At 36.8% G+C, this 22,439-nt stretch overlaps 1 protein-coding gene across 3 annotated transcripts in view; it reads left to right on the top strand.

The window, feature by feature from the left end:
• myo10l3 (myosin X, like 3) overlaps positions 1–22,145 on the top strand; it is a 92,188-nt gene extending 70,043 nt beyond the window's left edge. For all 3 annotated transcript variants that reach the window (XM_067409222.1, XM_067409221.1, XM_067409223.1), the window contains 17 exons: positions 1,281–2,117; positions 5,000–5,123; positions 5,260–5,503; positions 5,649–5,744; positions 6,233–6,326; positions 6,431–6,486; positions 6,935–7,077; positions 9,303–9,497; positions 9,598–9,755; positions 10,472–10,595; positions 11,851–12,148; positions 13,536–13,743; positions 15,028–15,164; positions 15,374–15,494; positions 17,027–17,485; positions 19,252–19,443; positions 20,119–22,145. In XM_067409222.1, coding sequence (XP_067265323.1) covers positions 1,281–2,117; positions 5,000–5,123; positions 5,260–5,503; positions 5,649–5,744; positions 6,233–6,326; positions 6,431–6,486; positions 6,935–7,077; positions 9,303–9,497; positions 9,598–9,755; positions 10,472–10,595; positions 11,851–12,148; positions 13,536–13,743; positions 15,028–15,164; positions 15,374–15,494; positions 17,027–17,485; positions 19,252–19,443; positions 20,119–20,223 — 3,591 coding nt within the window. In that variant the 3' untranslated portion in view covers positions 20,224–22,145. The remainder of the gene's footprint in view (positions 1–1,280; positions 2,118–4,999; positions 5,124–5,259; positions 5,504–5,648; positions 5,745–6,232; positions 6,327–6,430; positions 6,487–6,934; positions 7,078–9,302; positions 9,498–9,597; positions 9,756–10,471; positions 10,596–11,850; positions 12,149–13,535; positions 13,744–15,027; positions 15,165–15,373; positions 15,495–17,026; positions 17,486–19,251; positions 19,444–20,118) is intronic.
• Positions 22,146–22,439: the final 294 nt, after the last annotated feature.

The following is a 22,439-nucleotide window of genomic DNA, read 5'->3' as shown; positions in this document are numbered from 1 at the left end:
GTTCCCTCGATTGAAAGCCTATGCATTTTCCCCATAGACTTTTGGAAAATCGCAGAGAATAATCTCGGTGTTTAACAAAGGGTTATGACACTTGCACGTTTTGTCTATCAAGATAATTTTTTTCAAGTTAACACAACATTTATAGATTTTAAAATAAAGTCGTCAGATATAAAAAGCTAACAGTAGGCTATAAACGGACTACAGCACACCATGGTCGCGGATCAACGTCGTCACCACCAAGCTTCCTCAAACTTTATTTAGAAAACAACTTTATTTATAAACTTGCTCGCTGATTATGATCTGTGCTGTTATGAATACTTATCCACTTTTTCATGAGAAATGCTGTCCAAATGTCCCATTTTTAATGATGACGTCTAAAGTCCCCGTCAAAGGAAGTAGTCCCTTTTAGAAACTTGTTAGCAACCGCCGTTTTTAAGACACAGTAAAAGTTTAAAAAAATCACAAGTGGGTTATAACTGGTGTGTTTTGTCATAGATCAAAATGTGAAAGTATTTAGAGGCTTTGTTAACCACAGACCTTATTAAAAACCCATTCAAAAAAACCCATAGACTTTACGGAGTTGGAACCGGAAGTCCTAAAATGCTAACTCGCTTCCGGGTTTTGCCTACAAAAATGCGCCATCCCTGAGGCACTCTATGGTTACCATAAGCCTCATTTCCACCAAAATAACCCAGAACAATTTGTCCCAGGAACTTTTTTCCCCCCAGACCTGTTGCTGTCTGCGTATCCATAGCAGTCTAAAGTACCATGAAGATAAGTCTGATGACGTAGGACTGTGTGCGACTTTCCAGTTCCCGCTGGATTTCGTCCTCCACATATAAGCTTATTAAAGCCTGAAGCTCCATCGGTCATATTTTTAAACTCCAATTTTGCACGCACTGCAACAGACTGGAGTCAGGAGTCAACCAATCAAAATGCTGTGTGAACTCAACCAATCAGCATTTTCAGCGCCCAATTCCCACCCCCGAAAGTTCCTGAACTATGAAAAAGTACTACCTCGTGAGCAGGGATGTTTTGATGGGAGAATTTTTACACAAAACTTTATTTAGACCCTGGTTCCTGAGGTCGAAACACACCAAGTGCCACCCCAAAGTTCCTAGTTCCTGGGGAAAGTTCCTGTGGTGTAAACAGGGCTTTATTCATGTACCGTGATGTTTACATAATACTTAAAAGAGTACCATGTAATAAAAATGCTAAATTGACAAAATGAACTGTGTATTATTGACATGCATCCTCACTATCCCTCCACCATATTCCAGAAGGACGTGTCCCACGGCCTGTGCCAGTACTCATCTGAAGAGGAGAGTCGTCAGATGGAGGAGATTCTGCGGTTGGAGCGAGAGATTGAGCGACTGCAGAGACAGAGAGACGAAGGGGTGTCCTTGCTAAACGACGGCTCCAGAGACGAGCTGCGGCAGAAGAGGGACGCCGAGATCTACCGCCTGGAGAAAGAGGCTTCACGAGTGGCTACGGAGTTCTTGGAGATGCTAGACTTTGGAGGCTTGGAACAGTCGCTCTCCAGTGAGGAGAACCTTCACGACCCTTCTGAGACCACCGCGCCTCTGGCCGAGGAGGAAGTGGACGAAGGCTTCCACGCGGAAGACGAGTGTATCCCCCTCCGTGACTTCCCTCCCCCAGCTGCCGTGCCTCTGGACAAAGAGATTCTCTCCAGTCTTCCGCCTCCACCGCCCGCCTTTGCCGAAGGTCTTGTGGCCACTTCCTCACCTGCACGGATGATGGAGCGGCCGAAATCCAATTCCTCTATCAAACAAAACAGACTCTCAGACATCCCACCTCCACCTTCAACTCCACCCCCTCCTCCACCTGTACCAGTACCAACAAAAGAAGACTATGGAGTGGTGTATAAAAACTCCCGGAAGATGATAACAGAGATTGTGCTGCCAGTGGAGGAAACCAGCTTCAGTATTTTGCCTGACACAGAGTCAGACTATGACCAAGAGGAGTTTGAGGAGGCGTTGGGAAGTTGTGGGGATGCAGGAAGTATGAATGATGGACACCTCACTGATGAGGAAGTGCTACACAGATCTTCCTGTACCTACAACAGCACGGACTCCTTTAGGGGAAGCTCTGACTCAGTGAGTTCACTCTTTTCACACTTTGACAGGAAACAGGATTTTAAAGGGATAGCCCTCTCAAAAATGAAAATTCTGTCATAATTGAATCACCCTCATGTCGTTCCAAAGCTGTATGAATTCCTGGTAACACTTTTGTATGGGGAACAATTCTCACTTTTAACGAGTTGCTTATTAGCATGCATATTGGCTGTTTATCAATACTTATAAAGCACATATTAATGACTTATTCTGCATGACCATATTCTACATCCCATAATCCTACCCCCATACCTAAACTTAAATGCTACAACTACCTTACAAACTATTAATAAAGAGTAAATTAAGAGTTTATTGAGGCAAAAGTCATAGTTAATAGTGAATATGTGTTCCCCGTAACAAAGTGTTACCGAATTCCTTTTTTCTGTTGAACATAAAAGAAGATATTTTGAAGAATGTTGGTAACCAAACAGTTTTGGTTCCCATTGACTTCAATGCTATTTTTTTGTCCATACAATATAAGTCAATGGGAACCAAAGCTGTTTAGTTACCAATATTTTTTCAAAATATCTTCTTATATGTTCCATAGAAGAAAGTAAGTCATTGGAATGGCATGATGGTGATTAAATGATTAAATGTTTTGGTAAACTAACTAGTTAATGGGTTGTCTGAACAACTAGTTGACTTGTTGATCTTAATGAAGTCTTGTATAATTAGGCTGATTGAGAATCATGACCACATCAGATGTGTTTCATATGGGCTATTCATGGCTAACATTAAAAAAAAATCTTAATTTTAAACATTTTATATCACAAAATGGTCAATGGAGACCTTCACTGTAAAAATATCTAAATTTATGGTAAAACAAAATAGAAAACTTTGGTTGAAATTCAGCATAAAAAATGTGGTGACGGGATGGTATATTCCTACTTGTATATTTTATAACTTATAACTATAAATTTCATTTATATTATACTTCATTTACGTATATTTCAAGTGATATAATTTTACTGTCATGTGTGTTACCATCAAAGTATCACACATGACAGTAAAACAATGCAACAAACATTAAATAAATAACAGAAAATGTAATGAAAAACTCCCTAATGTAATATACATGAGGGTGTTTTGTGTTTCATTTCCTGTTATTTAGTTACCAAGAACAAAAAATAAGAAGAAAAAAAACTATTTATAAAAATTGTAGTCATATGTGATGTCACACAGGGACTTGAATGTCCTTTTACATTTTTCTCATCATAATTTTCTTGCCAAACCATAAATTTGACAGCATTTTACAGTAAAATTACATATAATGTATAATATTAAGCCATTTATTGTTTTTCACCATATATGATAAGGTAACTTAGTTAACCAATTTACAGGTTTTTACTGTAGCATAAGAAAATACATAAAAAACATTTTTACAGTCAATGCGTTATGCATTACACCTGAATTATTGCTCACATTAGGTCAAAAAGTTCTCTTGAAATTTGATGTTGAGTCTCTCTACTTTGTTACAAAGTCACTGCTTGGATTGCCATAGAGGCGCTGCTTTAAAAGGCATGACTTCAGAGACAACATCTCTGCATGTTTACAGTTTCATCACATTGTCAGCACAACACAACGCTCTTGGAGAATTCACATCTATTAATTCATCCTCTTTAAAGCACTGCTGTTAAAAAATACCGATCTTAACCAGTATGGACAATTAGTTGACCTACTGACCCATCCGTTGTTGGTTGTAGTGTTTCAGGTGGTGCATCATGTGAGTTTCGCTATCTATACTTCCATTAGTACTCACCAAACATTTGCATAAAGTTTGCTAATCTTTGTGGCATCTTCAGCGGTTACTGTCACTCACATCACCTGTAATTTAAAATGAGCGACTTCCAGTTACAGTGTCACTGAAAAATGTGATCTCCTTGTAAGACATTTGGCATGAAAGGAATATGCATTTCATTGTGCTTATACAGTTCAGTGTCAGGTTAGTGAGATCTGGTATTGCTTGGAGCAAAACAGAAACACTCAGCAGTTTGTCCTAATTCTTTTTAGCCTTTTAAACTTGTTATAATGCCATAATGAATGCATCTGCACTTCCAAAATGTTTTATTGCTCTGGATTTCTAGTAGCCACTCATGTTTTATTTGCTAAAGCAGGGTAAGGGGGGATCAGGTGCATATGATTTGATAAATATTGAGTCTTTGTCCCTCAGGGTATTCCCAGAATGTGCGGCTATTAGCCAATGCCTGTCACACCTGCTCTAAACACAGTCCTGCAGCAGCTTGATTGTTGACTCTCAGAGAATATTTGAACGCAGAAACCTGATATGGGTTATATTTGGGCGTAATATGAAACTTGACATGACAGTTAACAATGAGAGCATGTTTACTGATGTCATGCTCTTTTTGTTTGTATTAACTAGGATTAGTGAAATGCAGATGTCCAACCGCAGCAAACACAAAGTGCTCAGTTACAGAGTAAAGAAGAGCCATTTTAGTAAAAACATGCAAATGTTTTTTAAGGAAGTCACTTATGCTCACCAAGGCTGCATTTAGTTGAGCAAAAATACTACTATTGTGAAATATTATTACTATTTAATAGATTGTTTTTATTTTAAAATATATTTTAAAATGTAATCTATTGCTGTGATGGCAAAGCTGAATTTTCAGCATCATTACTCCAGTCTTCAGTGTCACATGATCCTTCAGAAATCATTATGATATGAAACATTTCTTATTATTGGCAATATTTTGTAATATTATAAATGCCTTTACTGTCACTTTTATTAATTTAATGCATGCTTTCTGAATAAAAGTATTAATTTCTTTCTTTTTTTTTAACTGACCACAAACTTTTGAAAGCTCTTTATTGACATTCACACTCTTTTTTTTTTGCTTTTCCCTCAGTTCATTGACAGCAATGATGAGAACGATGGATATGTGGACACAGATGAAGAGGTGTCAAATGGTAGAGTGCATCTACTAAATGGAAGTGGACCTCCTTATTTCCACAGCTACCTGTATATGAAAAGTGAGTGTTTACTTGCTTATTGTTTTGTTTATGTCTATAATCTTGAATAATATTGCTCAAACTGAACATTTTAACAGATAGACTGAAGTGAAAGATTAATATTTCATTGTTCTCTTTCTTATTTTTCATCTTTAAGGTGGGCTGATGATCCCGTGGCGCAGGCGCTGGTGTGTTTTGAAAGACGAGACCTTCATGTGGTTCAGGGCAAAGCAGGATTCTCTCAAATCAGGCTGGCTGTATAAGAAAGGTGGAGGGATGTCCACTCTGTCCCGCAGGAACTGGAAGATGCGCTGGTTTGTCCTTCGAGACTCTAAACTCATGTATTTCGAAAACGACAGTGAGGAGAAACTGAAGGGAACCATTGACATCAGAGCTGCCAAGTAAGAACTCTGTGCCTAGATGTTGGGTTCACTGTAAAAGACGATACGTAACTGCTGCGACTGGCTGTCTGCCTAGTGTCCGCCACTACTGTTGCATTTCTAAGTTTAATGTTCATAGACTGACGGTCTGTGGTGTTTCACGCAGGGAGATTGTGGACAACCATGAGAAGGAGAATGCACTGAATATTGTGACCGAGGACAGGACTTACCAGATATATGCAGAATCACCCGAGGATGCTAGGTACATTTCAGATCTGTTTTATTTTATTCCAGTGTGCCTTAGAGTTTCTTCAATGTGTGTTAAAGGGATAGTTCACCCAAAAATGAAAATTCTGTCATCATTTACTCACCTGTATGAGTTTCTATCTTCTGTTGAACACAAAAGAGGATACTTTAAAGAATGTTGGTAATCAAACAGTTGGCGGTAGCCATTGACTTCCATAGTATGGAAAAAAATACTATGGAAGTCAGTGGCTACCATCAACTGTCTAGTTACCAATATTCTTCAAAATACTTTCTTTTGTGTTCAATAGAAGAAAGAAACTCATACAGGTTTGGAACAACATGAGGGTGAGTAAATGAAGATAATTTTCATTTTTGGGTGAACTGTCTCTTTAACTTTCATATTCATCTGTCGTGCCCCCTTGTGGTGTAATATAACTAATTTCATATTGTCCTCTAATACCTTACCATTGTCTAATGCTTCCCGTCTGCATGTTTGCGTTGCAGTGGCTGGTTCAACGTCCTGAGCCGCGTCCACAGTGCCACTCCAGAACAGCTTCTGCAGATGCAGCACGAGCAGGCCAACCCCAAGAACGCAGTTGTGAGTGTCCACACTAATCTAACTCTTAGCAACTGGCTAAAATCACTTTTATGTGTCATAGAATATGGTATTTACATGTCATTTTTATGATGTTTTATCCTCAGGGAACACTGGATGTTGGGCTTATCGACTCTGTATGTGCTTCCGACAATCCAGACAGGTGATGCATGATATCATTAATTCAGAAATAGAATATTTTCGGTCCCATTTTATATTAGGGTCTTTAACAACTATGTATTAACATTTAAATTAAGCATTTGATACAATGCACTTATTATGTATTGTTTAATTGTTTGTAAAACCCAGCTGTAATTTATGTATTTACATTTATAATTACTCTGTTGACCCTTCCCTTACCCCTTAATCCTAAATGTAACCATACCACCAAACCTGTCCCTACATGTAATCCACCTCAATAGCAGCAAAAGTGAACCTAACAATTTTTTTATGTAAGTACATAGTAGTTTAAGACACCTAATATAAAGTGTGACCTTATTTTACTGTTTGCATTTAATGTATTAATTTTGAACATTTCATTATGTTTTAAATAGTATTTATGATATATAACGGTTGAACAGTGCTGTACTCATGAGATTTCTTTCCCTCAGGCCAAACTCATTTGTTATAATCACAGCTAATCGCGTGATCCATTGCAACACTGACACACCAGAGGAAATGCACCACTGGATCGGCCTCCTGCAGAAGCCTAAAGGAGACTCGAGAATAGACGGCCAGGAGTTCATAGTGAGAGGTGAGTCAGACCGGTCTGTACAGGATACAAAGATTTACAAAACAGCACTGTACTTGATACATTATTGAGGTCATGATGAATCATTCGACTAAACAGTGCCATTTGTGTCCTTCATACAATACTGTTTAAACTGAACTTTCAGATCAGTAAGATTTTTGAAAGAAAGAAATTGATACTTTTATTCAGCAAGGATCAAAAGAATTATTTTGTAACATTAAAAATTTATTTACTATTTAAATAAATGCTGTTCTTTTGAACTTTTGGTTCAATAAAAAAATGTAGCACGGTTTCCAAAAAAATATTAAGATCAAAAAATATTATTTGATCTAATTAATGCAGCTTTTAAAGGTGCCATCAAACGTTTTTTACAAGATGTAATACAAGTCTAAGGTGTCCCATGAATGTGTCTGTGAAGTTTCAGCTCAAAATACCCCATAGATTTTTTTTAATTAATTTTTTTAACTGCCTATTTTAAGGCATAATTAGAAATGCGCCGATTCATGCTACGGCCCCTTTAAATCAAGCTCTCTCTCAGCCCCCTCCCGAGCTTTCTATCACTGCATAAACAAAGTTCACACAGCTAATATAACCCTCAAAATGGATCTTTACAAAGTGTTCGTCATGCAACGTGTCTAATTGCGTAAGTATGGTATTTATTTAGATGTTTACATTTGATTCTGAACGAGTTTGAGGCTATGCTCCGTGGCTAACAGCTAATGCTACACTGTTGGAGAGAGTTATAAAGAATGAAGTTGTGTTTATGCATTATACAGACTGCAAAGTGTTTAAAATTGAAAATAGCAACGGCTCTTGTCTCCGTGAATACAGTAAGAAACGATTGTAACTTTAACCACATTTAACAGTACATTAGCAACATGCTAACGAAACATTTAGAAAGACAATTTACAAATATCACTAAAATATCATGTTATCATGGATCATGTCAGTTATTATTGCTCAGACGTTAATACTGGCTGCCCTTGTCTAATGCCTTGAACATGAGCTGGCATATGCAAATATTGGGGGCGTACATATTAATGATTCCGACTGTTACGTAACAGTCGGTGTTATGTTGAGATTCGCCTGTTCTTCTGAGGTCTTTTAAACAAATGAGATTTACATAAGAAGGAGGAAACAGTGGAGTTTGAGACTCACTGTATGTCATTTCCATGTACTGAACTCTTGTTATTCAACTATGCCGAGGTAAATTAAATTTTCAATTCGATGGCACCTTTAAAAACAAAAAAATCATGGTAGTGTATACTGTACATTTGTGTAAAAATTCTGTAAACAATGAATCACTGGTGCCAACTTTTGCTATGTGTTACTATAGACAAAAATCCACTTTTTAATTTTTTTGTTTCTTGGTATATTTGCAAATATGCATGTTTAAACAAAAATTGCATTTTGTCTTTATTTTCTCTATATTTGTAATATATTTAAAATATCTGTAGATTTCAGTTGTTACATTATTAAAATACCTAATAATATTAATGTCAACTCTGTTACCATCATATTTTCCCTTTTTGAGTTGATAAACTAATCTATAATCAGGGCTTGACGTTAACTTTTTTTTGCTCACCAGCCACTGTGGCTATTGGTTTTCCTAGTTACTAGCCACTCAGCATTTTCACTGGCCACAATTTTGACATTGACATCATGGGGAAAAACTGCCATATAGATATTTTTAATATTATCTCATAATTTGGCAGCAGGTATATTAGGCTGCTGTCACTTTAAGACCCATCGCATGGATGTATTATACTGTTACAGTAGGCTACTGTGAGGCAGCTTTATGTGCGCGCACTTTGGGTGTGAGAACAAAATTGAGTAAAATTAGTAAAATTATTTTTACCCACTGCCATGCCTAATTTTTAGCACTGTAACACCAACAATATTCATCCGGAGCAAATGAAACGAGTAAATAAAGGGAGGCGGTTTGAGTGTCAACACACTGTCAGAGAGATGAGAGAGCGGGAAATCGGAGCTATCGTGTATCTGTTCTGCAGAAAATGAGTATTAAAAGTTTTGCAGATAATTCTGTATTGACATATATCAAAAAATTGGGCTGTCGGGTGTTAATGTCAAGCCCTGTTTATAACTATTGAATATTCATTAAATCATCATTTTATAGTCACTAAAATACACACTTTTAATCTTTTAGAGTGTTTTCTTCTCATTCTCTAAGTGACTGTAATTTCGTCCTACCTCAAATTTTCCATTAGGTTGGCTGCATAAAGAGATGAAGTCCAGTGGGAAGAGCACGTCTCTCAAGCTGAAGAAACGCTGGTTTGTTCTGACCAACAACTCACTGGATTATTATAAATCATCAGAGCGCAGTGCCTCCAAACTGGGAACACTGGTGCTCAACAGCCTTTGCTCGGTTGTTCAGCCTGATGAGAAAGTCTACAAGGAGACAGGTGAGTCCAGGCATTTTTAAGGAGAACAAGATTTCTGAGTGTGAAAATGATTTCTTCGAATTTTCTTTGGACCATTTCCAATGCCTCCGGGTCTCCACAGGTTACTGGAATATAATAATCCACGGGAGAAAGCATTCTTACCGTCTCTACACCAAGCTACTGAACGAAGCCATGAGATGGGCTTCAGCCATTCAGGTGGCCATCGACAACAAGGTTCCCATAGAAACACCTACCCAGCAACTCATCCGAGATATTAAGGTACATTCAACCTAAAATATCTCATTGATTTCTCCATGTAGAGTGAGGTTTTTCATCTTATTAACAATCATGTTTCAGTTGTGGAAGCCGATGCCTCTCAAGCCCCGGCAATCCCTCAGGGTCAAAAACTGTAGCGTTAAGTGAGGTACACAGATGAGTGCTCTGTGTGCTGTTCACTCAGACTGTTTCTCCTGTTTTTCTAACTTCATTCTGTATTTGTTTGATTATTTCTGAGTGCTTTTGTACTACATCTATGCAGGATGAGTGATTTTGAATGGTTAACGGTGTACTTATTTTGTGTAAGTCATTTTGGTTGATGATATGCTGTCCGCCATACTGACACCTAGTGGTGTGGATGCTCAAAAAGACATTTTCAGAGCGGGGAATTGAGTGCACCTTTATCCTGCTAGAAATCCAAATAAAACCAAATCTTGATAACTAGTTTTACATGTCATCTGGTTAGATGGACTACTACCTGTCAACCTGAGGTAGTTAATTATGTTGAGGTAGTAATTTATGCTCCAAAACATAGCTTAAACTGGTCTATCACCTTTGACTAGTATGACCTAGTTAATCAAGCATGGCAAAAAAGGCAAGTCTCAAAAACCTTTTGTCCCTTTTGTGTGCTGTGTTTCCACCTGCAGTGTTCTGTGGAAGTACATTGTGTTATATGAGTATAGAAAACCCCTAATGCCATTGTTGTTTTCATGGTGCAGGAGAGCAGTCTTAATGTGGAGGCTGTGGAGCAGATGTACTGGAGGAACCCCATCCTGAGATACACGCAGCACCCACTGCACTCGCCGCTGCTGCCTCTGCCATACGGAGAGGTCAATGTCAGCTGTGAGTCTCTCCTTGATCTATTCCTGTGTTTCCTGTCTCTATTTATTAAATGTCTATAGTTGTAGACAATCAGTGTGATTATTGTTAATTCATACCAAAACTATTACTGTTTGAGCTACATTCTTGTAGCTCAAACAGCAATAAACACATCTGCAAAATGTATAAATGCAAATGTAATGTTAAAATCTTTTTCGTAATTGAAATAAAGGTCAAATAAAATAAAATATAAATATTAGATGAAATTGCCTTGTCAAATAACTTAAATTTGAAGTATTAAAATTACTAAAACTAAAATAAAATAAAGCTATATAGAAATATTTAAAAAAAATATATTTAAAACTGCTATAACTTAAAACTAAAATTATTATATACTATAAAAGTATATAAATCATTTTAGAATTATTCTGTAGACTGTAGAATAATACGTCTATTGTTACTATTACTTTTGTTAAATTCATGTTCTGGCTTTAATACAATTTGTGACATGATGTTTATTATTATTTGTTTATTTTTGCTGTTTATTAATTGTAGAATAATTTGTAAAAGCAATTGTGTCGATGTGTCAACTCATTCCAAGGATCACACTTAAAACACTTACATTAATATATACAAATAAATGTTATACAGTGTGACCAATTAATTTTAAAATATTAAAATGACAAATATTAAAAAAGTGCTAAATAAAATAATTTTATTGATTTTTTTTTTTTATATATATATATATATATATATATATATATATATATATATTTTTTTTTTTTTTCATTAAATAAATTGCAAGTATTCCATCTAGTCTTGAAGCTCATAAAAGAATTTAGAATTAGAATTTAGAATTTCCAAGAATTTAGAAAAATGTTTAAAATGGTTTTAAAAAACATTTATCTTTGCATGTCAGCTACCTAGTACATAGTACATATGAAAGCGCTATATAAATGCATCATTCATTCACTCATACCCTTTTACAAACTGATAGACAAAATTATTTTCTGGGAATTGACAACAGGCCACTTATGCTGTTATAGATCTTAACGTTTATTGAACGGGTTATTCCTTAAATATTCCGTTCAATCCACACTCTTCTGTCCACGTGGTTCATATATTTTGGCCTCATTGTTGGATTGTTCACTGATGATTAATTTGTTCAGTGACGCACATTTTTACCATTTGAACTTTTAAATTGGTGGATGATGGATTTAATCCCTTTGTCTATGTCTCTTTCTCCATCTGTCTCCTCTTCCTGTCCTACTTCCTGCAGTGCAAAAGGAAAAAGGCTACACCAGCCTGCAAGATGAGGCGGTCAAGATCTTTAACTCATTACAAGAGATGGAAGCTGTCTCAGACCCAATGCCCATCATTCAAGGCATCTTACAGACATGTCAAGATCTGCGGCCGCTCAGAGATGAAGTCTACTGTCAGCTGATCAAACAAACCAATCACGTGCCACAGCCCAACAGCACCGCCAACCGCGCACACTGGCATCTGCTCACCTGCATGAGCTGCACCTTCCTGCCCAGCCGTGGCATCCTCAGATACCTCAGATTCCACCTGAAAAGGTATGGTTGCTACTCTACTTTCATACTGTTAAATAATAGATTTTCACTGTCATTTTTATTAAATTTAGTGTTCTAACATATATATGAGGGATTCTGGTGCACTGTGAGAAGAAAATAGAGAAAATGGTGGGAAAAATATCCTGGCCTAAGCCCTTGTACCTCAGCCAAAATAATCAAATTCATTGCATCCGCTCAAAAGTACAACAATGACTTAGTCCATCCTGGCTTTGTCTTGGGTGGTCTTATGCTGACAGATAAATCCTTTATGAATTGTGTAAATTACATATTTTGGATACAACGTTAAAATTTTGGGTTACACTTTATTTTAAGGTGTCTGTATTACAGTGAAATTATACATTTAAGTACTGAGTAATAATAACTAGCTACATGTACTTACTACAGGGTTAGAGTTAGGATAAGCGTTTGGTTTAGGGTTCGTTGCATGTAATTATGCATAAGGTATAATTATTACTACAGTAAGAACATGTAACCTGTGTAATAAGTACACTGTAAAATAATTTGCTGTAGGGCAGTGTGTTTCCATCACTGTACACTACTTGCTATAAATATTATGAAAATGGCTTTTTTATTTATATTTTCAGTTTGTTTTAGCACTTTTGTTATGTGCTTTTGTCATTTTTTTTATTATTTTCTTTTTTAAATACATTTCTATACAGCTTTAATGTTATTTCTGCTTTAGTTGTTGTAATTTTAGTTCTTCAGCTTAAAGGATGTTTCCAAGGAAATGTCTAATATTGAATATTTAGAAATTAGACATGTTAGAAATGAATATTGTCACATAGTCCTTCAGAAATCATTCTAATAGGCTGATTTGCTGCTCAAGAAACATTTCTGAATATTTTAAAAGTATAATATTTGTTTTACTGTTTGTTTGTTTGTTTGTTTTTAGTTAACAATAACAACACTGATTCTGACCACAGAATATTTGTGACCCCGGACCACAAAACCAGTCATAAGGGTCAATTTTTTTAAATTGAGATTTATACATCATCTGAAAGCTGAATAATGGTTTGTTAGGATAGGACAATATTTGGCCGATATACAACTATTTGAAAATCTGGAATCTGAGGGTGCAAAAAAATCAAAATATTGAGAAAATCAGTCTTTAAAGTTGTCCAAATGAAGTCCTCAGCAATGCATATCCACTCACAAAAATATTTTTTTGATATATTTACGGTAGGAAATTTACAAAATATCTTCATGGAACATGATCTTTACTTAATATCCAAGAAAAATCGATAATTTTACAATGTATTGTTGGCTATTGCTACAAACATACCCTTGCAACTTATGACTGGTTTTGTGGTCCAGGGTCACGTTTTGCATTTGGTGACATTAATATTTTCTCATATCAATCACTTCATAGGATAAAGGAGCTGTTTCCTGGAACAGAAATTGAGATGTTCGCGGTGTTCATTGGCGAGTCGCTGAAGAAGACAAAAGCGCGGGAGTTTGTGCCTTCACAAGACGAGATTATCGCCCTCCTAAACAGACGGGAGATGACGACCACCGTTTACTGCCACGGTGGAGGCTCCTGCAAGATTTCGATCAACTCTCACACTACAGCAGGAGAGGTGAGGCATGCAAACAGTCTGCAAAGCACAGCCAAACAGCAAAAATATAATAATGCAATAACCAAGTGTTTTAAAGGTGCCCTAGATTCAAAAATTGTATTTACCTCGGCATAGTTGAATAACAAGAGTTCAGTACATGGAAATGACATACAGTGAGTCTCAAACTCCATTGTTTCCTCCTTCTTATATAAATCTCATTTGTTTAAAAGACCTCAGAAGAACAGGCGAATCTCAACATAAAACCGACTGTTACGTAACAGTCAGGAACATTAATATGTACGCCCCAATATTTGCATATATCAGCTCATGATCGAGGCATTATGAAAGGCATTAGACAAGGGCAGCCAGTATTGTCTGGATCTGTGCACAAATGAATCAACAGACTAGGTAAGAAAGCAAGGACAATAGCGAAAAATGGCAGATGGAGCAATAATAACTGACATGATCCATGATAACATGATATTTTTAGTGATATTTGTAAATTGTCTTTCTAAATGTTTCGTTAGCATTTTGCTAATGTACTGTTAAATGTGGTTAAAGTTACCATCGTTTCTTACTGTATTCACGGAGACGAGCCGTCGCTATTTTCATTTTTACAACACTTGCAGTCTGTATAATTCATAAACACAACTTCATTCTTTATAAATCTCTCCAACAGTGTAGCATTAGCCGTTAGCCACGGAGCACAGCCTCAAATTCATTCAGAATCAATGTAAACATCAAAATAAACACTGTACTTAGGCGATTAGACATGCTGCATGTCGAACACTTTGTAAAGATACATTTTGAGGGTTATATTAGCTGTTTGAACTTTTTTTATGTTGTTTAAGGCAAGCGTGAGCTCTTGGGGCGTGGAGCAGCAGATTTGAAGGGGACGCGCACAGAATCGGCGCATATTTAATGATGCCCCAAAATAGACAGTTAAAGAAAAAATATAGGGGGTATTTTGAGCTGAAACTTCACAGACACATTCAGGGGACACCTTAGACTTATATTACATCTTTTAAAAAAAAGTTCTAGGGCACCTTTAAGAGAGTAATCAGATATTAGTTGATTCAGAATCGCACCATTGTACCCACATAAGTTATCACAAAAATCATATGTTTTACTTATTCATGTAAAACATTTTTGGCTCTGGCAATTGAGGGGAATAAAGTTTTCCTGTGCCTTACAGCGAACAGAAAACACTGTGGATGAACAAATGTTCCTCTTAATCAGGATTGCGTGTGGAACTTCATGGTGCAATACTCTGATGGCGAAGTGTTTCATTTCTTTTCTGCGTAGGTGGTAGAGAAGCTGATCCGAGGCTTGGCTATGGAGGACAGCAGGAACATGTTTGCTTTGTTCGAGCATAACAACAAGATCGACCGGGCCGTGGAGAGCAGGGTGATTGTGGCCGATGTGCTGGCCAAGTTTGAGAGGTAAAATTACACCACAAAGCCACACCTATTCACTTTCAGAAATTAATCTCTCTGCCTACAAAACGCTGCCAAGCACGTGTCGTCAGTTGGTTATTAAGGCGGTATTGCAATTATAACATTCACAAAATAGATTTAAAACAAATGTGAAATAAATGTATTTAAAGAGTAGCACACAATAATGAATGTTTACTGTGGTGGTTGTTTCTCAGGCTGGCAGGAAGTGAGGTGGAAGAAGATGGCCCATGGAAGCTGTACTTCAAACTGTATTGTTTCTTAGATGTGGAGAGCATGCCCAAGGAAGGAGTGGAGTTTGTCTTCATGTTTGAGCAGGTCAGTAATTTATAGTTTTACTTCTTACCTCTTTTCTGTTCAACCCAATTGAGGAGGTGTGTAAAACCTGGAGAAACTAATGTTGTTCCCCATTCATCTCAGTGGCAGTTGCTGTTTTAGCTTTTAGATTTATTTTTTCTGTTTTAATTTTAATTTTAGTTTAATGTATGATTTTAGTTTAAAAATAATTAGTATTTTTGTTGTCATTTTTATTATTTTTTAAAATTCTATATAGCTTTATTATGGAAATATATATATATATATATATATATATATATATATATATATATATATATATATATATATATTATATATATATTTTTTTTTTTTAACATTCTTAAACATTTCTAAATCAAGATAGATTACATTTATCTTCTTTCTACTACTTATTCTTGGAAGCTTCTTATAAGCACTTACCAATTGTAAACATCTGGTATAGAGATCTATATGGTACAGAAACAGAGAATAATAATGACGAAATCGGTTGGGACTCAATATGGGCCAATCTTAAACTTGTTTCAAAAAACCCTAACCATCAACTGATTCATTACAAATTGATTCATAGGATGTATCTTACCCCTAGAAAACGTTATTTAATGAAGCTTTCCCCTTCGTCCAATTGTTATTTCTGCCCGGGAGGTGTGGTAGGCACATTTAAGCATATGTTTTGGGATTGTCCTGAAGTTCATGGTTTTTGGAAACGAATATGTACTACTTTGAAAGACATTCTTGAAACTGATATACCATGCTGTCCTAAGCTTTTGCTTTTAAATGATGATTCACCCTACAGCTTTTCCTTGTCACAGAAAAAACTGCTATTCTCTGGACTAACTACAGCTAAGAAAATGCTCGCCTTGCGTTGGAAACCTCCACACTCTTTAGCTTGGTCACACTGGATGTATTCTTTCCTGGACATTGCTAATATGGAGCTATCGGTGGCAAGGATGCACGGGGCCACTCTAAAAACTATTTCTGTATGGTTAAAGGCCATCTCTAAAATTAAGAACTTGCTGTAAAAGGACAGACCCCCCAATCACATTTTTTGTACAGAATGTCTGCTTGACTGTCTGTTGTACCAGAGGGAGTGGGGAGGGAAGAGGGGGAGTTTTATATGGTCGCCGTGGGGTTTTGGTTAGTTTCAGTGTTTTGCACTTGATTTTCATCCACGTCTTATATATGTAACCTGTAACATTCAATAAAAATTTGATCACAAAAAAAGATAGATTACATTGAGAAGCAAAATGACAAGATATTAAGTCTTGATTTCTGAAAAATGTATCAAATTAAGTGAGTTTGTGCTTAAAACAAGAAAAATTGGTAGATATTTTTTTGCTTAAGCACAAACCCACCCCATTTTTAATACATTTTTCAGAAAACAAGGCTTAATATCTTGTCATTTTGCTTTTCAAGTTAATATATCTTGATTTAAGAGTGTTTATATTTGTACTGGAAAACAAGACAAAAATGCTGTGTAAGTAAATGAGTGTTCAGAGGAATTCAGATGTGACTCTTGTTTTCGTTCATCTCTCCAGGCTCATGAAAGTTTAATAAGTGGTCACTTTCCTGCCCTTGAGGACACACTTCAGCACCTGGCTGCTTTACGTCTGCAGTACCTGTATGGGGATGTGTCTCGGGTGAACTGGAGCTTAGACAGCATCTACCCCACCGGCCGTCTGCGCAACCGCATGCTTCAGTTCACCAAAGTAGGAGGAGCAGCCGGACAGGGACAGACCCTAGAAAGGAGGAGGACGAGCTTCCTGGACGGCACACTGAGGCGTGGACTGAAGACGGGCACTATGAAGAAACAGCGCAGCATGCAGGAGGAACAAATGCTGGAAATGTGGATCAAGGAAGAGACTTCAGCCACCAGGGCCAGTGTTATGGAAAAATGGAGTCGACTGCATGGTCTGGATCAACACCAAGCCATGCTCAAATATATGAACATCATTAAAGAATGGCCTGGGTATGGATCTACTCTGTTTGATGTGGAGGTAAGCATCGAGGTTGAAACAAAAGGATGTTTGAGATATGAGTTGACTACAACATGGGTTCAATGGAAAATCACAAAATTCCAAAAACATGTCTATACATAAAATTCACTGCTGTTTCTGGCTGAAATTAACACTTGTTCCAGTGAAATACCAACAACTTTTATTACTTTTCACACAAACAATGATTATATTGATAAAGACTTATTTTTGGTTGATTCCTTGCACAATACTATGCTATTACCCCAGAACACTTTTACCATAGTGCATGAATTGTAAAAAAAAATACATTTTGACATTTACTTCACATAACCAGCTCCATATTGATGACTTTTCTGATGTAGAAAACTTGCTCTGTAGCTCCCCCATGAAACACGAGTCACGATAAAAGATCTGAAAGACTTGTAGAAGCAAGCTAAAATAGCATGGTTGCATTAGCAAATGCATTTTTATCTCATGTTTGCTTATATTACCACTATCAGTTGGGTTTCGTGTCGGTGGTACATTATTTTCAAACGCGATAGAGCATTAACCTATTAGCGTAAGTCACCAGACATTTCATTTCTGAACTTCCAAATTCACGTTCATCTATTTTGGGTAAAACTGGATACACTTAAAGGATTAGTCCACTTTCAAATAAAATTTTCCTGATAATTTACACACCCCCATGTCATCCAAGATGTTCATGTCTTTCTTTCTTCAGTCGAAAAGAAATGAAGGTTTTTGATGAAAACATTCCAGGATTATTCACTTCAGTGGCCTCCAAATGGTTGAAGGTCAAAATTAAAGTTTCAGTGCAGCTTCAAAGGGCTTTAAACGATACCAGATGAGGAATAAGAGTCTTATCTAGCAAAACGATCGGTCATTTTCAAAAAAAAATGTAAATGTATATGCTTTATATAAACAAATGATCACCTTTGTAAGTGCTTCCGCCAAATTCGCACTTTCGTATTCTTCAAAAGCTTACACTGTATGTCCTACGCATTCCCTATTCTACTTACGGAAAAAAACAGAACTGGCACTGCATTCATTCCGTAAGTAGAATAGGGAAGGCGTAGGACATACAGCGTAAACGTTTTGAAGACTACAGAAATGCGGTTTTGGCGGAAGCACTTACAAAGGCGATCATTTGTTTATATAAAGCATATACATTTACATTTTTTTCGAAAGTGACCAATCGTTTCGTTAGATAAGACCCTTATTCCTCATCTGGTATCCTTTAAAGCCCTTTGAAGCTGCACTGAAACTTTAATTTTGACCTTCAACCATTTGGAGGACACTGAAGTCCACTATAAGGAGAATAATCCTGGAATGTTTTCATCAAAAACCTTCATTTCTTCTCGACTGAAGAAAGAAGGACATGAACATCTTGGATGACATGGGGGCGAGTAAATTATCAGGAAAATTTAGTTTGAAAGTGAACTAATCCTTTAACACCACTCACTGGGCATTCCACTTTAAAAGTGCAAAAGGTAATGTAATATCATTTTGCATGTTTGGGGTTGGATGATTACATTAATTGAAATATTTTAAACCTCCTCTTCAAGCTATCCATTTCTCATGAATAATACATGAACAAATAGATTTGTGCTTTTTTGAGGAAAAAAATGATTGGTGTGTGAACAGGTGTTGTTATGCATTTGCGAAGGTATTCTTAGGATGTTCTGGGTGGTTGCTTTACTGTCCAAGTCAAAAGAGCTCACACCCGGGTAGTATCTGGATAATTTTTCTATAGTCTAATCTAACACTTGCTGTGATTCTGTGTGCAGTGTAAAGAAGGTGGTTTCCCGCATGACCTCTGGCTGAGCGTGAGTGCCGAGAACGTGTCTGTGTATAAGAGAGGAGAGGCCAAACCACTGGAAACGTTCCCCTACGAACACATTGTCTTCTTTGGAGCTCCTCATGCCAGCACATACAAGATCACAGTGGATGGAAGAGACATGTTCTTTGAGACACCTCAGGTAATCAAATGTCATTTTATATGGATAGTTCACCCAAAGATTAATATTCTGTCATCATTTACTCATTCACATGTCGTTTTCAAAACACAAATGAAGATATTTTTAATGAAACCTGAGAAATTTGTTCATAAACGTTCATTACACCAAAACTTTGGTTCTTCAAAAAGTTCATAAAGACATAGTAATTGTCATCCATATGAATCAGGCGGTTTAATCCAAGTCTTCTGAAGAGACACAACCACTTTCTGAACAGATTTAATTTAGGATTTTATTCACATATAAACATTGATCAACACCAAATATGGTAAACAGAATCTCAAAACGTACTTGCTTGGTGCGCGAGAACCAATGAGGTTTGTTCTTGCATGTCGTGGTGTGTTTGAACTTCGGTTCACCATTTTTAATGCACTGTATGCATGTACTTGGATTAAACCACTCGATTCATAAGAATTATGTTTATGGTCTCTTTATGTACTTTTTGAATCTTCAAAGTTTGGTTTTTGAAGATAAGTCTTATGAGTTTTGCAACAGCAGGAGTGTGAGTAAATGACAGAATTTTCATTTTTGGGTGAACTATCCCTGTACGAACACATAGTCAACATATAATTGGATAGAAGTGTTTTTGGTTTGCTTTCTTCAGTTTCCTTCACTGTGCTAAACTGTGGCTTGTTTCAGGTTGGAGAGATAACCAAAATAATGAAAGCCTACATCAACATGATAGTTAAGAAACGATGCAGCGTCAGATCAGTGGCCAGCTTTGGGAGCAACTGGATCAGGTGATGAGTACTGACCAATCACAGTCAAGATGCAAGAGATTTCCTTTTCACTCATGGAAAAAAGAGCTCAACAGCAGGGAGATGGATTGCGAAAAAGCTGAGGACACAGGAACCATTGAGAAGACAAACATCATTTTAAAAATCTGCATGTGTGTACACAACCACCCCTCTAACAAACATTAATATACAGTTACATGGAGTGGGATTTTGGACCAATGAGATGTCACTGTGGGCGTGGCTACCAACAGAATGTCCTGTAAATCATCACAGTTGAGTTTAGCCCTTGTTCCTTTATCCCATCACATCTGGTTAGTACGTGACACAATGCTAGTTAACCAGCAAATGTTCATCGCCGTTACCTCAAAGTCCTGAATGCTTTAACATGCTCCTCCCTGGTTTTCTGATTTTGGCCATTTTCAGTTTCACTCTGAAGTGAAAAGATCAAAATGTTACCTACAAAACATTATTTTGTTGAGAGCTCTCAAAGACTTCTAGCCTAAAGTGATTGCACACATCGAAATTGTCAACAGCCAAGTTAAAACTTGTCCGTTTGCCTTACTCCGCACAAGGGCTGTTCTGTGCAGATTTGAGTCATTTAGATTGCTTTCTGTGTTACTGTTTATCTGTTTCTGAGCCTTCACTCAGGTTCCTCGGCTTGAGAGAATGAGGAAAAGTTTTTCTGCCTTTATGTCTTGCCATTTTCATCCATGCATTCTCTCATGTATTGTGCATAAGAGGCCGTTCACACTGAATTCACTTTTGCATTCCACTGTGCTTCTTTTCCATTGTTTTTCTATGTAAACATGCACTAGATGGATGTGTTTGACTGCTGTGCTTCCGTGTCACATCTTTTTTATGTCTCGCACATGGAATGGTGCTCTGAAAATGTGGTGCTCAAGTTAAAATAGGTTAAATAGGTTTTTTTTTTTTTCATTCCACTCCCCTGCGTCTTGCATTTTTGGATTCCACTGATTCCACTATGCAAACATGCACTAAATTGATGTGCTTGGCCCTTAGGGGTCATTCACAAAGAACATATTTTTGTGTTTAGACACGCAATACGCAGGGCAGTGGAAACTGTTATCCACCTTTTTGAGACCAGACGTGAAAATAAAAGATTCTAGTTCATGATGGTTGTAGGTTCATACAGAACTAAGTTTGGTCTATTTTTAAAGAAGACACTCAGCAGATTATTGCAGAAGTGAAAGCACTTCAAAAAAATTGAGCCTGCTTTAAAGTACCATTTCCATTGTAATGCAATGTTCAATTTCATTTTTCTCAGGATGAATTTTGAGCATTTCATACACAAAACGCTGCTAAAGACGCGACAGACATGTAGACATCTAGAGTGTTTACATAGAAGAACAATAGAAAAACACATTTTGTGTGAACAGCCCCTTCTGGGTTAAGCTCAGGTACAGTATAAAGGCATAAGCAATATCTCAACATTTCAGTGCAGTATTGTGGGTGTTAAACAAAACAAGATTTGACAGAAAATATGTGGAATACCACTGTACTGATATTTATTTTGCAGAAAAGCTGTAAAAAAAAAAAAACAGAAAACCTTGTGCTGTTTCACACAGTCGGTCAGTTATAAATGTATTCTTTCAAGAAAAAATATCCCATTTTAGTTTATACATCAAACCTTTTTGAATATGCTTTTTCTAAGGTGGTTAAGAATGTTTTTTAAGGAAGCATACTTGTAACTGAAGGATGATTTTGTGTGCCTAAAAGAGAGTGAATAATTATGGGTGGGCTGGGTATTTATTCAGTGTTAGTGTTATTGAATGGATGATGATGTTGTGTTGATGGCATGTCGTGTACAGACATCAGTGATGTAACACACAGTGATAATATGAATGGAGGATGTCACTGTGGTATCAGAGGCTTGTTTGTGTGGTACCACAACCTCATTCAAAGTTCTGTTCATTATTGCTCCATTAATAAATCTGGTGAGCTGCTGGTCAGTTCAATGCCAGAGTGCATCTCATCGTCATTAGTTTAGAGTCAAAATATTACAGCTTGTGTAGAGGATGAAAATCAAAGGTTGTTTTTTTGTAACTGGATTTACAAAATTCTTAATAAATTATTTCAGTTCCAGATGGTGGTGTGGATTATTTAAGTGTTACTGAATTACCTCACATTTTCCTTTGTTCTTCACTTTTTCACAATCTAATACATGTGATACAAAATATTAAACAACTGCAACACGTATTCATT

This window comes from Chanodichthys erythropterus, chromosome 14 (assembly GCF_024489055.1).
Source record: "Chanodichthys erythropterus isolate Z2021 chromosome 14, ASM2448905v1, whole genome shotgun sequence".
Classification (NCBI taxonomy): domain Eukaryota; kingdom Metazoa; phylum Chordata; class Actinopteri; order Cypriniformes; family Xenocyprididae; genus Chanodichthys; species Chanodichthys erythropterus.
Note: the sequence above shows the minus strand (reverse complement) of the source record. Positions and strands in the feature narration are given on the sequence as shown.